A 16935-nucleotide genomic window follows, 5' to 3' on the forward strand; every position below is an offset into this window, starting at 1 on the left:
AGAGTCTTCTAACTGGAGCATGAGAATGATTTGTGCTCAGCACCATATAAGCAGTTCCAAGAAACTGATAAATGCAAAGAGTCCTAATACATGAACCTGATTCTACTTCGACCCGATAACTCAGTCACTAAGAGCTTGTTTTGCAGTAGCAGAAAATGGTTACGTCACATGGACTGTGTCCTGAACTGCCCTTTCTGAAATTTGAGGAGAAAGTATAGACTGGTTTCTGGAAACAGAAGCAGAAGAGTTGGAATTGTAACCAAAAAACCTTGAAAAATACCTTTTTGTATTCTGCCGTCAGTTTCTGCAGCTCCTTTTGGTATGACGGCTTTCACATAGATGCCACCGTGTTTTACACTAGTATTAACTCCCCCCTAAAATAAAGAAGCTTATTAGCCAGCTAGTCTTTTATAATGTAGCAATATCCTAATATAATGAAAATGATTTAAAAAAAAGGAGTTTGGGTGTAGGAGTTTTGTATATCCACAATTTACCTGTCCTCAAAAACTATTTGTTGAAATACTATTATAATAAAATTTGATATGCACATAAAAATACAATGGTTGTATAGGTAAAAAATAAACACTTCCTCTATAGGCAGCCATACCCATAAGATAGCTGAAGCTAAACACTTGTTCAGCCCAACAAAGCATTCATGCACATGGAATGAAGAGGGCTGATGGGTGGGGTAAGCTGTGATCAGACCCCACTGTCACTACACAAATAAATATACTATTACTATAGTATACACAGATCCTATAGAAGTCATCAGGTGAATGGCCCCAAAGTAGCTTTTGCACTATATCACAAAACCTAAGCAATGCTGCTAGTCATCGGAGCTGGGCCTATAGAAACAAACCGGAATATTATAAGTGGTAATCTATATGCAAAGAAAGTATATGGGAAAACTAAACAGGGAAGTACATGTATAGGAGGAATGTTCGGACCACAAAAGACTTCAAACCTCTTGATAGACAACAAAAATCTGTGAATTGCCCAACAAGGAAACAAGTTATGGAATCAACAAACAATATCAACCCAAGGAATGCCAAACAAACACTTGAGATAGTTGCTGGGAAACACACAAGCTCAAACACACTAGTTGAATGCAAAGCACACTATAGTGGAACATGCTGAATAGGAATAACAAAAGCACAGGGAAGCATGCACAAATGGAATTCCTGAATGATACTGTCAGTGTGCCACACAAAAGGAATGAGATACTATACTAAGGGGTTCTAGGACCTATCGGCACAGAATGCTTTGCTGACACGATTTTACACATTTAAGATATGATCTGTCTAGGCATATACATCAGATCATTGCACACTGCTTTCTCATCATCTCTTTTGTACTCATGTATCACTGTTTTGACGCAGCAAATTCCACATATCATTGACCAAAATGTGTTTTTTCTTGTTATCCAATACATTGTATTGTTGATTAAAGGGGTACTCCGGTGCTTAGACATCTTATCCCTTATCCAAAGGATAGGGGATAAGATGCCTGATCGCAGGAGTCCCGCCGCTGGGGACCCCCGGGATCATGCACGCGGCACCCCGTTTGTAATCAGTCCCCGGAGCGTGTTCGCTCCGGGACCGATTACCGGCGACTACAGGGCGGGCGGCGTGTGACGTCACGCCCCCGTGTGATGTCACGCTCCGCCCCTCAATGCAAGCCTACGGGAGGGGATGTGACAGCTTGCATTGAGGGGCGGAGCTTGACATCACACGGGGGCAGGGGCATGACGTTACATGCTGCCTGCCCTGTAGTTGCCGGTAATCAGTCCCGGAGCAAACACGCTCCGGGGACTGATTACAAACGGGGTGCCGCGTGCATGATACCGGGGGTCCCCAGCGGCGGGACTCCCGTGATCAGGCATCTTATCCCCTATCCTTTGGATAGGGGATAAGATGTCTAAGCACCGTAGTACCGCTTTAAAAAGAAATATGAATATCCATAAGTAAAGTTTGTGGGTGCACAAAGTAAGCCATCTCTCCTGACTTTTTCATACATATTAAGGCTTGGGTAGTGGGATATCATGGGACATAAGCTGTTGGAGACAACCCTCTTGAGAAACCAAGGATCAACATGCTAAAAAACCAACAGGTGGGCTCCTACCATACACATGGTCAGATGATCACTATGAAATTGGCAGCTTATGTAATGTGTATGGCAAGCTTAATGTTTTCTATACCTACAGAGCAGAAACCTAGAGCAAAACCTAGAGAGACTGGACCATAGAAAGTCTACAAAAGTCATGCACTGCTTTTCTGGTTCAGCAACACAGTTAAAGGGCTACTCCACTGCCCCAGCATTCAGAACATTTAGTTTCGAACGCTGGGTCTGGGTTGCGGGGGTCGTGATATAGCAGCCACACCCCTCATGACGTCACACCACCTCAATGTAAGTCTACGGGAGGGGGCATGACTGCCGTCACGCCCCCTCCCATAGACTTGCATTGAGGGGGCATCGTGTAACATTACGAGGGGCGTGGCCGTGGCTTCACAACCTCCGAAGCCAGCTTTCGGAACTAAATGTTCCGAACGCTGGGGCAGTGGAGTACCCCTTTAACTGGAGGCTATGCTGAATATTGCAGAACAAGATCAGCTTCCCAGCACCCAAAGTTCCATACCTCTTGAGAGCTAAACTGTGCATGGTATTTGAGGCACAATAATCAATGGTCTGTATTTCTCATGGATGTTTTCCTGCAATTGTTACAAGATCTAAAAATAAGTCAATGCTTACAAAAGTGATCAATACTTCATGATCCTAGCTAGTGAGGACTGGTAAAATGAGGATAATTACTATTCGGCAATTACTACTATTAAAATACTTCATGCTAAGACATAAAGACACGGCATGCAGGACAAAAACAAAGGAGAAAAACCGCAAAAACCTTGTCAAACAGTACCGTGACACTTATCCCCAAGCTGTCATCTTTCTTAGCCAACACAACTGTGAAGACATCTCCTGGTTTAAGAGGTGTTGGTGAAAGATTGCTGATGGTTGGTGATGAACTTTCCAAAGAAGGTTCCTTTGTAAAATATATAACAAAAAACACATGACATTCTTGAAAAAGGTACATTTCATTAAACCTTAAAAGGGATTTTTTCGGAGGACCAACTCTTTTGATTAATGTGTTAAGGTCATTAAAAAACAAACTTTAGACATGTTGATCAGACATGTCAAAAGTTGTTGATTGCACCAGATTTAATTCCTGAGACCTGCAGCAATGGTGAGTTATTAGCCGGGGAAGATGGCGGCAATGAGCCCCTGGTCCACTGCAGAAAAGCGGGAAACTCACGAGTAACCTCCCCATGTAAATGAACCAAGAGTAGAAACTATTAATGCTTTTTATATATAATCCATCGGGTAAAGTATTCAAGATAAGCAAACAGATATCCCACTAAGGAACCCAACTATGGTTTATGATACAAATAATCCAAATCTAAGAGTCATTCCTTGGATACAAATAACTACTCTTCAAAGCTCTGTTTGGAATAAAGTGGGCCTATGTCCGTACCAAGGCACTGAAAATATTATGAAGGCAAAAGCAAAATTTGACCCCAGTGTCCTACAATACAGAATGTTGTTTTACTGACAATAGGTTATAAGTACTGGTAACAGTAAAGTAGTTATTCTCTGTGTGATACTAAGAACAAGAATATTATACATGTCATTGGTATATAACAAGCAATATAATTTATAGCGTTATTTTCAGCCATGTCAATCTGATTGCCCATCTATTTTACTTTATGAAAAGCTGACGTATACATAGATTAGGGTTTCCAAACCGTTGTGCCTCCAGCTGTTCCAAAACTGTTACTCTCAGCATGTCTGGACATACAAAGGCTGTACGGGCATGCTGGACGTTGTAATTTTGCACAGCTGGAGGCACCTTGGTTTGGAAACAGTGAGATAGACAGATAGGTAGGTAGGTAGGCAGACAGATATAAACAACCTTCTTTATTGAATGCTGCTCCTGGCTATTAGAATAGGTCGCCTCATCCATGTCGGAGTCGCCTCTATCTGAATAGTCTGTAGAATCAGTGAGACCAGGGCTTTTCTTGTTTTCTTTTCTAGTTTTTTTCTTGTCACTAGCTTTAGTGCTGACTGAAGGAGAGTTCTTGGCAGAGGCTGACAGAGGCGTTGTCTGCTCCTTGGACAGGTTCCTTATGAGACCACTGATGTGACTATTAGAAAGGCTTGCACTCTCTGTCCGTGAGTCCTGGGAACTCAAGCTTCCCTCGCGTTTTCCTGCAGAAATGCCAGATGAGCTTCCTGATATAAGTTTTGTGTTACCAGGGAACCTTTTGTGTTCATCAGATGAAGATTGTGCTTCAATATCTTTACAAAACAAAAACAAAAAATGTGCAAGAATTTTACACCCTTGTTCTAAAAAATAACAGGTATCATGTGCTGCACTTGCAAGCAGGAAAACAGGGGGACAAATGTTTCATAGATTACCAAAATGATCAAAAATACTGCTTAATAATTAATACATTTATTAATACATTGTATAGATATAGCACCACATTACTACACACCATATACAATTATCCAGTGTAATCTGGGCCACATAAATCAATGTATTTAATTGCTCAAACTGGTACTGTCCAATCCATAACTAATGTTAAATATGCATTTGTGTAATGGTCACTAGTAGAGATGAGCGAACTTACAGTAAATTCGATTCGTCACGAACGTCTCGGCTCGGCAGTTGATGACTTATCCTGCATAAATTAGTTCAGCCTTCAGGTGTTCCGGTGGGCTGGAAAAGGTGGATACATTCCTAGGAAAGAGTCTCCTAGGACTGTATCCACCTTTTCCAGCCCACCGGAACACCGGAAAGCTGAACTAATTTATGCAGGAAAAGTCATCAACTGCCGAGCTGAGAAGTTCGTGACGAATCGAATTTACTGTAAGTTCGCTCATCTCTAGTCACTAGGTCATGAAGCTTGGACATCTTTCTGAAATAGTACTTACATAAAGTAGAGAAAACTAGGTACTGAAAAACTACCGTAGTTATGGAAGTATGTTATGAGCTATACTATGAAAGTACTAAGAGAAGTGGTGTAAGCTAGCATCATATAACAAACAGAATCTTTTTTTTTTTTTAAGAGAGTCTTTTTTTTTTGCTTTGGGTCAGACTGGTGATCACATGACCAAGTTACAGTAACGAAACACAGAGATGCAGCTGTACTGAAATTAACAAAATGGTGCTGTAGAACAAGTGATGGTAACAAGTAAAGGGCAATAAAAACATGTTCTTTAAAAAGTTCTTTAAAAAGATGTTTTCTGCATAAGAATTGCCAGATGAAACAGTTTCCATGAAAATGGTTTAAAGCGTAAAAGCAATTACGCTATGATGCCAGAATACCTGTTGAAATTTCCTGGCAACTTCATAGCCCTAGACTAGTCTTGGGCTACAAAGTTGCCGGGAGATTTAAACAGATAGGCTGCTATTGGGGTGTGGTTGCAGTTACGCTTTAAAGAACTTGAAAACACATGAAGAAAAAGACCAGTTTACCCCTGGGCAATTTTTCTTTGGGTTGAGATACCAGAAGTGTGACATCCTCAGAGGAGATGTGAAGGATTTCTAGTGCCGCTTGCTTGCTCACCCCCTCCAGACTCACACTGTTCACTGATATAAGGCGATCACCTACAAAGAGCAAGGACTGTAAGGACTTTTTCGAAACAACCTTTTAAGTCAACATAAAATCATCTACATTTCACACACACATTTTTCTTAAAACTCATACTGCTAGAATTTGTTTAAGCCCTGGAATTTAGAATATATCTACGTCAGTAAACAAAAACAAACCTAAGATAGATAGATAAAAAATAAACAAATAGGTAGACAATCATAGTAGATGGAAATTTATAGAGGGTTCCGCTGGACTATATTGAGCAAAGTGAGAAGAATTTGTTTGTTCAATGTACATGTTTTAAATATGCAATTCTAATGTACTATTTTATGAATGTATAGATGTTTTTCTTTACTATCCAGAGAATTATTAATCTATCATGAATTCATACCTGGTTTTAAATGTCCGTCCAGGTCAGCTGGTCCCCCAGGTGTTATTGAGCTTATAAAAATTCCAAGGTCTAGCTTTCCTGTTGTCTCTCCACCCATAATCTGGAACCCTACAGAAATAAAGACATTAGTAATGAGCTACCAAGAGGTAAGAAAGGTTTTTACAGTTGTAAATTGTAAAACTAAAAGCTAACTCTACAGGGCTGCCATGTTTGCATCAATACTACTGATATCTATGAATGGACAGATTTCTAGAGGCACACAAAACCATCTTATTACCCAATGATCTACACAAATCATTGGTATTTACCTGTAGTAAGATAATAGATATCAATGTCCATGTAAACTGTAAGGTGGAGTTGACAGTGTGCATTTATGTTGCATTTTCATTTATGGAATCCACAACAGAAATCATACACCCAAGATTTTTACCAAGGATTTTTGTGGATACGGCCACCAGTTAGCTCCATCCCGTGGTGCCAACCCTCATCTAGGCAGATTTCATGCCAATTTCACTTAATAATAAACAAATTATGAAGTGTACCCATTTTAAATGGACACTGTCAGGTCCAAAGAAAAATTATATGTTGTTACTAATGAAAATGAAAGACCATTTGTATTTTTTTTTAAACATTTTTTTTATATTTAATATAGAAAACTGCTACTGAAAATCCCACCACTAAGGGTCCCCATACCTACTAGGACATAAACTAGTCCTGCAGCAGCATCAGGCTTGTCCTTGAGTCATAGACAAGAAAAGACTCAAGGATAAGGCTGCATGAGCAGACACACCAATCACCTCCCACCACCACAAGAGAGGGACATTTTATAATAAATATAGGCGATAGAAGCATAAATATTTGATGTATATGGTCAGGATTAGGTACTGAGTAACATATTGTTTTGTGGATCTGCCAAGTATGCTTTAAAGGAGGTTGTCCAGTACCTCTTTTTTTTTTTACTTGATCTGACATCAGGGTATGGGGAGATGCTGCTAAACACGCATCTTATTCATGTGGTTTTAAGCTACATGCAGCACTTCGTTTATGCACCAGCAGCTATTCTGTTTTCAAAGCAACTTACCAAGATCATATTTGGGATCTTTTTTTAACTTCACCAAAGTAATCTCTCTTTCAGGAACAGATCCAGACATTTGGTTATGCTTCACTTCTGATAAAGACATAGAAAATATTTATAAGAATTTATTATAAACAGGATTCATTGTACATTGCCATTATATTTTTGTTTTCACATTTATTAAACATAATAAGTCACATGTACATATAAGTTTGCAGTGTTATCCTTAGCAGCCAGATTCTATCTTGAAGTTACTCTCATCTGATATTTAAAGGCAACACTACCATTTATAATGGGCACTAGTTTGTACACACCAGTGCCAATATCCTACAGCATTTCTTCCTACAGCCTACTTTTTTTATATAGATTCATAAAATGTATGTGGGAACACTAACGCTAAATTCTGTGAGATAATCAAAGGATGATTCAACTACTGGCATACTTGGCTGCACATCACGGCATAAACATTTGTGTCCTGTGACAACCTCACGCTGGTCATTTCACAAGAAAGCCTAAATAGAAGAGTTCTTCTACAGTGAAAAGCCCTTGAGCTATTTATTATTGTTCCACAAACATCAGAGAACATTCTCATAGGCCTAATTATTAGAACACATGATAATAAATTAAAATATACAGTACAGGGTGTGATAATATTTGATGTAAACCCTCAGGAATAAGTAGCTTTACAGAGATTAAAAACAAAATGTGGCACTGATGTGAGGACCTCCACTGGTCATTTATGTAACAGAAAAAACCTTTATTACCTACTAGCAGAGTACCCGGCGTTGCCCGGTTTTTCCTTCCTAATCCTTGTTGGTGAGAAAAATAAACAAAGGAGGAAGCTTTTGATTTCATATCCCGTCCTCATATATTGTTGTCATATCCCAACGCCATATCCCGACCTCCTATCCCATCTTCTTATCCCGTCCTCATATCCCGACCTCCTATCCCGGCCTCATATCCCGTCCTCCTATCCCGTCCTCCTATCCCGTCCTCGTATCCCGTCCTCGTATCCCGTCCTCGTATCCCGTCCTCGTATCCCGTCCTCGTATCTCACTACACTACCAGTTCACTGTGCAAAAATGGAGTGTCTTAAGGGAAAACTGTCATCGGTGTCACCCGCACTAACCGGTTGGTACAGGTGTGTAGTGCGGTGGAGTAAGCATGATAACCATACTTACCTGTCCCTAAACAGTGTTCCAGTTGTCCCGCTATCTTGCTCTATATCTTCCGTTCAGGCGGTGGGCTTGGGGCACGGGTGGAGCTTTCCTGACATCACCGCTGAGGTTTCTCTTTATGGTCCCTGCTGCCAGCAGGCCTGGGGAAACAGCATCGGTGATGTCAGGAAGCTCAGTCCATGTCCAAAGCCTGCTGCCGTAACAGACGATATGGAGCAAGATAGCGGGACCATGAATCAGGGACAGGTAAGTATGATTATCATCAATGTCACTTGCACTACACACCTGAACCAACAGGTTAGTGCAGAGACACTGATGACAGTTTTCCTTTAAAGCCAGCCTTCCTGGCATTTTTTCACAGTATATTATACAGTATCTAATATTTTAGGTATTATAACCCTTACAGTGCCCTGGAACCAAGCTGTTGCAGAGAATTAGACATCAGTTTTATTATAAGGTAATTACTACCTTAGTACTGGGCAAGGGCATGCTGTTTTGCTGTAGAGTGTTTGGAAAAAATCATTTTTTCCATTCCTATGCCTAATCTTCCCCCATTTTTAGTAGAACAGTGTCCTCTTTCCTCATCTAGATCCTGGCAGAAACAGTGCCTAAAACATTTTCAAACATCATCTTATATGTCCTATTTGACAGCTAAATATTCTCAAAAAAATATCAGATTACTTTATTTACAAAAACTAATAAAACTACCGTATGTATTTTTTCATTAAACAAAATGAACACACATATAAAGACTGAGCTCCTGTTCCTTTAATAGGCTTGAGAGTCAGCAGAACAATGACTGGAATCAATGCAGGAATGTGGACACTGAAGAATAACAACCCCATAGACTGAACTTTTTTTGCAGTCGAGCCATGGATTGCTAAGGTGAAGATGGAAGTCATTAGGATAAAGAAAAAAAGAGATCTGTGTTACATCAGTGATAGGAAGGTGTAGAAGAACTGGTCAGTAAAACAAACCCACAAGAATGGTAACATCTGCACAGCGAAAATTTGCTATCCCAGAGAGAATCCAAGAATGACCTTCTGAACCCGCTCTGCTTCATATATCTTTACACTGAAATGTTATACCAAGTGAGGCTTCCCACACAACTGGTCCACAGACAGACATCTTTCTGATCGTGAAAAAACCCTACAATGTTGTTGCTATAGAATGCTGAAGATTTCATGCTCAGTCATATACATTTACCATATGAGGAAAATAAATATTCCTGCAGATTACAGGAAGTGCTGATCTCTTCACTTTCAGAATTTCAAAGTATTGAAGTTTGTTTTGAAAGAAGAAAAAAAAGCAAGCTATGTTTTCCATTAGCATACATTACTTATAGGGGAATCTACAGGACATGTGCAGAACATATTGGCACGATACAAAACAAAAATATCATAGTGCATGCCTCTACAGTACAGTATATTTACAACCAACCAGGTGGTTGCCCACTGTACAAAAGGCAGAACTGTCCATAAAATAGAGGAATTTTGGCTGGGGTGCATAATAAAAGACAGATGCATCTGTGATCTGTTTTAAGCCATAGACATTATTAGAGACACCTGCCCTTTTATGATTGGAGCTTCCCTGTATGGAAAGTGACCCTGGAGTGCAGCATAACATCAAGTGAGGACGTTTTCTGTGGATCAGTTTTAGGGCTCGTTCACACGGATGGATCCGCAGCGTATTTTACGCTGCGGATACGCTGATGATGGACCCTACAGTGTTGCCTCCATCTGGGCCTGCTCATAGCAGCCATCCGCTGCTACGAGAAGACACGCTGCGATGTGCGAGTGGCCGTGCGCATGCACAGTATACTGGCACACATCACAGCAGCTCTTGGCCTAGCTCAGGGAGCAGGGGGAGCGGCCATGATGTGTAAATTGACATTATGGGTAGGGTAAAAACATGCCGTATTTTGCTGCATATTTTCTGCAGATGATTTTGCTACCCGTTCACTTCAATGGGTAGGAAAATATGCAGCAGCAGAATACGGCATGTGTGACCCTACCCTAAAATGGGAAAAACAAGTGATCTGAGTGGCTTTAAAGGAGATCTAGCCATTTGTGCTATCTAGCCAGGATTTAAAAAACAGCCAATCGGGAGGGGTTTCTCAATTCAACGTGTAAAGACTTTATCGAGAATTTGGGGACATCCACAGAAAAGGGATCCCATGGATGTAAATACCTCTAAATAGGGGTCAGAGGAGGACGTTAAGAACTGTTCTGAGGAAAAGGCGGTGCACAGTGAGCCAAATACTAAGCTGGTGCTCCAACTATAATGTCCGAAAACATTGATCATTTAGCACAGATGAGCAATAACAGCAGACATCAAAGAGAAACTAGAAGACAAGACCTCAGTGTGCAAAACAATGCCTGGTTCCAAGAACCCAAGTTTCTATTGCACTATGCTGATGGTTCAGAATTCGGAACAAGCAGCATGAATAAATAAACCATTTCATGTTTCATGGGTAAGGAGGCATAATCATGTGGAGTGTGTTCTTCGCACTCTCTCTGATACCTGTGGATAAAGATAGTGAAAGCACGGCTTTTCTAAACATTGGGGCCAACCAATTTCATTCCTTATTGGCAGCTGTTTACCCTATGAAAGAAAGACACTTTTGGCAGGACAATGCACCACGCCATAAGGGTCGTATAATAATGTATTAGTCCAGGACCATAATAGTGAGATTTCCTTGTTTTTCAGGCCTTCATTATCCCAAAATATTAATCCAGTAAAAAGTTTCTGGAGTAAGGTAAAGGGGTTGTTCAGAAAATGCCAATGGCTCCATTTAATTGGCTCCAAATGCGAGAAGCTATCCTGTTTATGGGCCAAAATTCCCACAGAACATTTCCAACAACCAGAAGAGTCTATATTACTATGAAATGTTGTGGTTCTGAGGGCAAAGGATGTCCAACATGCTACTAGATGGGTGGCCAATCTGTAAAATGTCTGTCTGTCCCTTATTTCTTTTCCAAAAAAACAAAACATAAAAACGTAGCAGCTAAACTGTGAACCATGCTTGTGAAATCACTGGCAGCTGTACATCTCTATACATTCTTATGGCATTGTATAATCCTCAATCACATAAAGGGTTATAGGTGAAATTGAAGTAAAGGGATTTTTCCAATATACAGGATATAGTACCCTAATGTATATATAAAGTAGTACTAGATATAACCCAAATTAGGGACTGCTATCATGAACTCCCAATAACCATATTAAGAAGAACAAAAAATTGGAGTCATTTATTTAAGATACAAAAGATATTATTTTATTGATACACTTATTTAAAAACACAGAAAGATTCCACAAAAGTGGGGGAAAAACACAAAAAAGGTGTCACACTGAACCCTGGCATAGCACATCACAGGCTTAATCAAAAATACAACATGTATAAAAACTGCATTGGAGGAAGGAACAGCGGGAGCCAGGGGACGGCTTGACACCACCCCAACGCAGCGTTTCGGAGTTAACCTTTGTTCAGGGGTACCTGAACGTATGTACTATGCAGTATTTATACATGTATTTCTGTGAGGTACTATGCCAGGGTTCAGTGTGACACTTTTTGGTGTTTTTTCCCCACTTTTGTGGAATCTTTCTGTGACTTTAAATAAGTGTATCAACAAAATAATAGTTTTAAATAAATGACTCAAATTTTTTGTTCTTCTTAATATTCCTATGGCATATACTACGTTTTTCAAACATAGCGATGGTTAATTTACCACATTTTTAGGAGGGTGGTAATAGTGCAGAGAAATAATCCTATTTCCCTCTAAAAAACGCCCAGAATCTATTGTTGAACAAAGGCAGCAGGATCTCTATTCTCGATACATTTGGGGAGTCCTAATATTTGACCTTCTAGATCCATCCTTAAGATCAGACACTTTGGTCTTCAGCCATTAATTTCTGTATTTCAGTAACTTTCTGGGTCATTTTTGCTGTACCCATTTCTAATTTGGGGACCCTTGTCTCCACCTCCTCCACTATCTCCTGTATTTCATTTATATGTTCATGGATTAATGAAATATCGGACCTCACTGATCCCATTGGCAGTGTCACATCTGTTAAAGCTTTATTGTACTTTTGGATTCCAGTAAAAATTTTCTGCAATATTTGCGATGATAGATTTTCTGGACCAGATTCTCCCGCCATCCCTGTTTCTCAAACACAGAATACCTTGATCCTGTCAGATTTTCTTGATCCTATTTTAGATGTAAATTTTTCTGGGATCTGGGAAATTTTATTTGTAACACTGGTTGAGCTGCAAGAGAGGGGTGGTATGCGGAGAGGTCCCAAAACGGCTGATCTGCTACATGTCACCATGCGCACCTTGCACCAAAGGCCCAGATCTTTATCCTGTTTTATAAGCCTTAAAACATGCAGGAATGTTTTGCAGTTCTTGTGAAGATGTTACTAGGTCTGTGTCAGGTTTCAGCTTGTTCTTACGCCTATTCTTCTTGTCTGCTCCAAAAGTCATCAACAGTCTGATTCATGCGTAATAGGCTTCTTACACTTTATCAACTAGAGGGTGCAGCCAAGTGCCAGGTGTGTTTCTATGGGACAGTGCAGTGAGCAAAAGTAGAGATCACCTAAATCTGACTCTATTCATCACCTAAAGTGAAATATGCTGTGTCGTGTATGTCAAAAGAAAAAAAAAAGAAAGAAATTGATTCTTTTTAAATGACTTACCATTTCCTTTATACAGGTTTGGCGAAGAAGGACCACCAAGACTATGCATGCTCACACCTGCAACAGAGAATACATATCCTATCAATACCCCTGTTTTTAAGCTTTTACATACTATCCTATCAATATAAGAAAGAGAGAGCTATGACATGATATGTACAAAAGCCATTAATCTGGTGATAGTAAACAGGTGTTAATTCAAGTCTATCAGGTCATGCTACTACACGAAGGGGACACGAACTAGAGGCAATCAGAAGAGTAATGAAATGCAAATTACTGTCTCTACACAGAACAAGTTTACGTAATAGGTGTAATGGACAGAATTTCAAGAAAGTATCTGGTTTCACATGCAAAACGAAACCCTTATGGGAGCTGAAATGCTATAATAATGGATGCACTGTTGCTTACCCAAGTATAACATTAACTGTTCAAAAAATGTGTAATATACTGACCTACTACATAGGCATGCCCACTGTCATCCATTGATGAGGAGTCCGATTCAGGTTTCCGCAAATCGAGGCTCCTATTAAATCCAGACAGTGATTTTGACCTTGAGAAAACAAAAGGGAAAACTTATACTCACAAGAGTCACAAGTCATGCTAGAAAAAAAATGTGCAAAAAAATCATATTGCAATTAAAGCGTACAAAATAATAACATGAATCTTCTAAATGCGTCATAAGAGATCAGCAACTTTCCTTCCTTTTCAGTATCCTCATCTCACCTCTGTATTCCCCTGTAAGGCAACTTTCTCCCTCACTTTTAAAGGGGTATTCCACCCATAGACATGTGATCCCCTATTCAAAGGATATAGGATAAGATGTCTTAACATCAGTTAAATAAAAGAAGCACTACTGGATTTTTTGCTTATATAGTGGTGCATAGGGTAGTGTAGGGGCTCCAGTGTATGCCTTGTGTGTACGTTTTGCCATTTTATTTTATACTTCCACTCTGACATGGCTCTCCTTATGAAACCCACATTTTCCATGAAGCCTCTGGCTTTGCAGAGACAGAGGGGGCAAAGTCCTTAATACAGCATGTGATAGATCAGTGACATATATCTTCTGTCCTCTAACTCACACGTCAGAGTATCATATGAGATAAAACCTCAGCCTGTGCCTCTTTTTCAGCTTTTACATACTGGAGAGATCAGTATGAAGTTGCATCTCATATGACATAATGGAGAATCTGAACATAGAAGAGTTGGCCTGTGTGAGACAGGTGCGTTGTATAACTCTGCAGCTAAATCATTGTGTGGACTCGCCTAATATATCACTGCTCCCCTGGTCTCTATAGATAATACATAAATGATCTGTTCAGCGGCAATAAGTGCATAAAGGAACATAAAGATGAACAAGAAGGGCAGAGTCTGGTGGGGAGGGGCCAGAGTTGCCAGGAGGGCACAGATATGTGATGATGTAATCTTGTAGTTCATAGACCTGTTCACACAGAGCATGTAACTTTCTGGCTATTGGATTGGAGATCACATAACCCAACTGTAATGATGTATGGATGCAGGTGAATTGGAATGAAACAGATTAAACTGCAGGAATACTGGGGGAAGAAAGTGCAGTATATGGACAAATGAAACAAAACTTTTTTTTTTCTCCAGAAACTGCTGTAAAAATCCTGCAAACCGTCTGACAATAAAGCAATTTTTCTTTAATTTACATTACTTAAAGGAAATCTGCTGTGTATAACACTTATTACCTATCCTACCGATTATTACCTATCCAATCTCCTGTATGGGGCTACGGCTCTGCCGCGGCTCTTCCATGCAGGAGGCGTGTCGGTCGCAGTATGACGCCACGGCTGACATGCCCCCCTCCAGGTATCTCTATGTGAGAGGCGGAGATGCAGCGTGTTATACACTGCAGATTTCCTTTAATTACGTCTATGTTTATTGTTCTTTTAATAGAATACATTTTCAGTGTTTAATACTGTGTCTGTTCACCACTTGATGCCTGAGTTTAAACCTGAACACATCAACCTGTGAACAGAATTGGCGTGTTATCCCTGGTTTTCATACATTTCCTCCAGTCACTACAATTTCTTTTCATATTCAAGAAATAAACATACTCATTAAGCTTTCCATATCCAGTTACTGACTCTGTATCAGACTTTGCCATATAATGAAAAGATGCCCGACTCATCAATTCTTCCAATGTATTAGGGGGACTGTCCATCCTTGTATTAAGCATCCTCCTCTGTGGAGACTGAGAGACCTGACTGAGGTCATGATAAGATTTGCTTATAACCCGAGGACGATCTTCCCAAAGGTTCTTAGTCTGTCTGTCTTTTGATCCATTTCCAATATTTGTTTGAAGAGCTGACAAATCAGAGCATGAGAGTCTCTTCAGAAGGTCAGGCTGGATTGACACAGGGCGTATGGCCATCCTATTCAAAGTACTGCTTGCCAGGCTAGTTGTACTGATTGCCCGGGCTACACCAAGCCCACGAAGAGATTCTGCCTGCATGTTCAAGCTCCACAGGGAAGTTCTTTCTATAAAAAAAAAAAAAAAAAAAGTGAAAAAAAGATTGACAGTAATGTATAATTATTCCCTAAATAATAATAAAGTTAAAAATAAATATTCACTAATATGTACAACTTTCTAAGCTGTTCTTTGAAAGGGGTTGTATCATAACAAGAGACAATATCCATAAGTCTTGCATGCTTGCATTATCATGATGATTAACTAATATCAAGGTCAGTTTCCATTTAAAAGATGACTTTGTAAGCCTTTAAGTTGTAAAAATGATAGTCCTCTATTTTTATACATGTATCCGATTTTGAAAAAGATGGATGACAACCATTTTGACTGCCATTACAGCTCCTGCTGGTCAAAGATATGACCAGGGGAATATATCATTGCATAAGTAAATAGAATTTGATCCAACACAATGCTTTTCCAAAAACAGATACAGCTGAAAACATTTCTGGATAAAATTTTAGAGGCAAAGAAGGTGTCACTTTATAAAGATAAGGAAAATGTACATGAATACCATATTGTGAAATAAAGTAACAATCTATGACAATCACCTGCAGCACTCTAGCACATGTATGAGCATAGCCTTACAGTGTCTTTGACCTATTAAAACTCTCTATGACATATCAAAAATGTTTTTAAAATGACAAAGTCTGGTTGCTCAGGCCCCCACTGATCAGTAGAGTGAGCGGGAGTAGTGGCAGCTAAGTGCTTCTCTTCCAATCTTGCTGCAGGAGACGGATTCTATGGTAAGTCTATGGAGCCAGTCTTGTGCAGTGAGACAGAGAGAAGTGAGATGGGACAAGAGTGCTTGGCAGAATACTTCTACCGACTTGTTCAAGGGATCAATGGACGCCTGAGCACCCAGACAATCAAAACTTTTGAAACATGACACTTTTAAAAAAAACATAGGATTTTGTAGATTGATCTTAAACCCCTTAAGGACTCAGCGTTTTTCCTTTTTTGCATTTTCATTTTTTCCTCATCACCTTCTAAAAATCATAAGGCTTTCAATTTTGCACATAAAATTCCATATGATGGCTTATTTTTTGCGCCACCAATTCTACTTTGCAGTGATATTAGTCATTTTACCAAAAAATTCACGGCGAAACAAAAAAAAATAATAATAATTGTGCGACAAATTTTAAGAAAAAATTTCATTTTGTAACTTTTGGGGGCTTCCATTTCTACACAGTGCATTTTTCGGTAAAAATAACACCTTATCTTGTTCGATTTTGTTGTACTTCTGAAAAAAATCATTTCTACATGCAGGAAAATGTATATGTTTAAAATTGTCATCTTCTGACCCCAATAACTTTTTTATTTTTCCGTGTACGGGCCGGTATGACAGCTATTTTTTTGCGCCGTGTTCTGAAGTTTTTATCGGTGCCATTTTTGCATTGATCGGACTTTGTGATCGCTTTTAATTCATTTTTTTATGATATTAAAAGAGACCAAAAATA

At 39.6% G+C, this 16935-nt stretch overlaps 1 protein-coding gene across 6 annotated transcripts in view; it reads right to left on the reverse strand.

Moving 5' to 3' along the window:
- PTPN13 (protein tyrosine phosphatase non-receptor type 13) overlaps nucleotides 1-16935 on the reverse strand; it is a 216891-nt gene that overhangs the window by 42757 nt on the left and 157199 nt on the right. For 5 of the 6 annotated variants that reach the window (XM_056568746.1, XM_056568745.1, XM_056568743.1 and 2 more), the window contains 9 exons: nucleotides 15066-15489; nucleotides 13440-13537; nucleotides 12991-13047; nucleotides 7124-7210; nucleotides 6043-6150; nucleotides 5534-5665; nucleotides 3965-4350; nucleotides 2900-3037; nucleotides 281-374 (listed from right to left, as the gene is read on the reverse strand). In XM_056568746.1, coding sequence (XP_056424721.1) covers nucleotides 281-374; nucleotides 2900-3037; nucleotides 3965-4350; nucleotides 5534-5665; nucleotides 6043-6150; nucleotides 7124-7210; nucleotides 12991-13047; nucleotides 13440-13537; nucleotides 15066-15489 — 1524 coding nt within the window. The remainder of the gene's footprint in view (nucleotides 1-280; nucleotides 375-2899; nucleotides 3038-3964; nucleotides 4351-5533; nucleotides 5666-6042; nucleotides 6151-7123; nucleotides 7211-12990; nucleotides 13048-13439; nucleotides 13538-15065; nucleotides 15490-16935) is intronic. The other variant, XM_056568744.1, reaches the window with a different exon arrangement.

This window comes from Hyla sarda, chromosome 1 (assembly GCF_029499605.1).
Source record: "Hyla sarda isolate aHylSar1 chromosome 1, aHylSar1.hap1, whole genome shotgun sequence".
NCBI lineage: Eukaryota > Metazoa > Chordata > Amphibia > Anura > Hylidae > Hyla > Hyla sarda.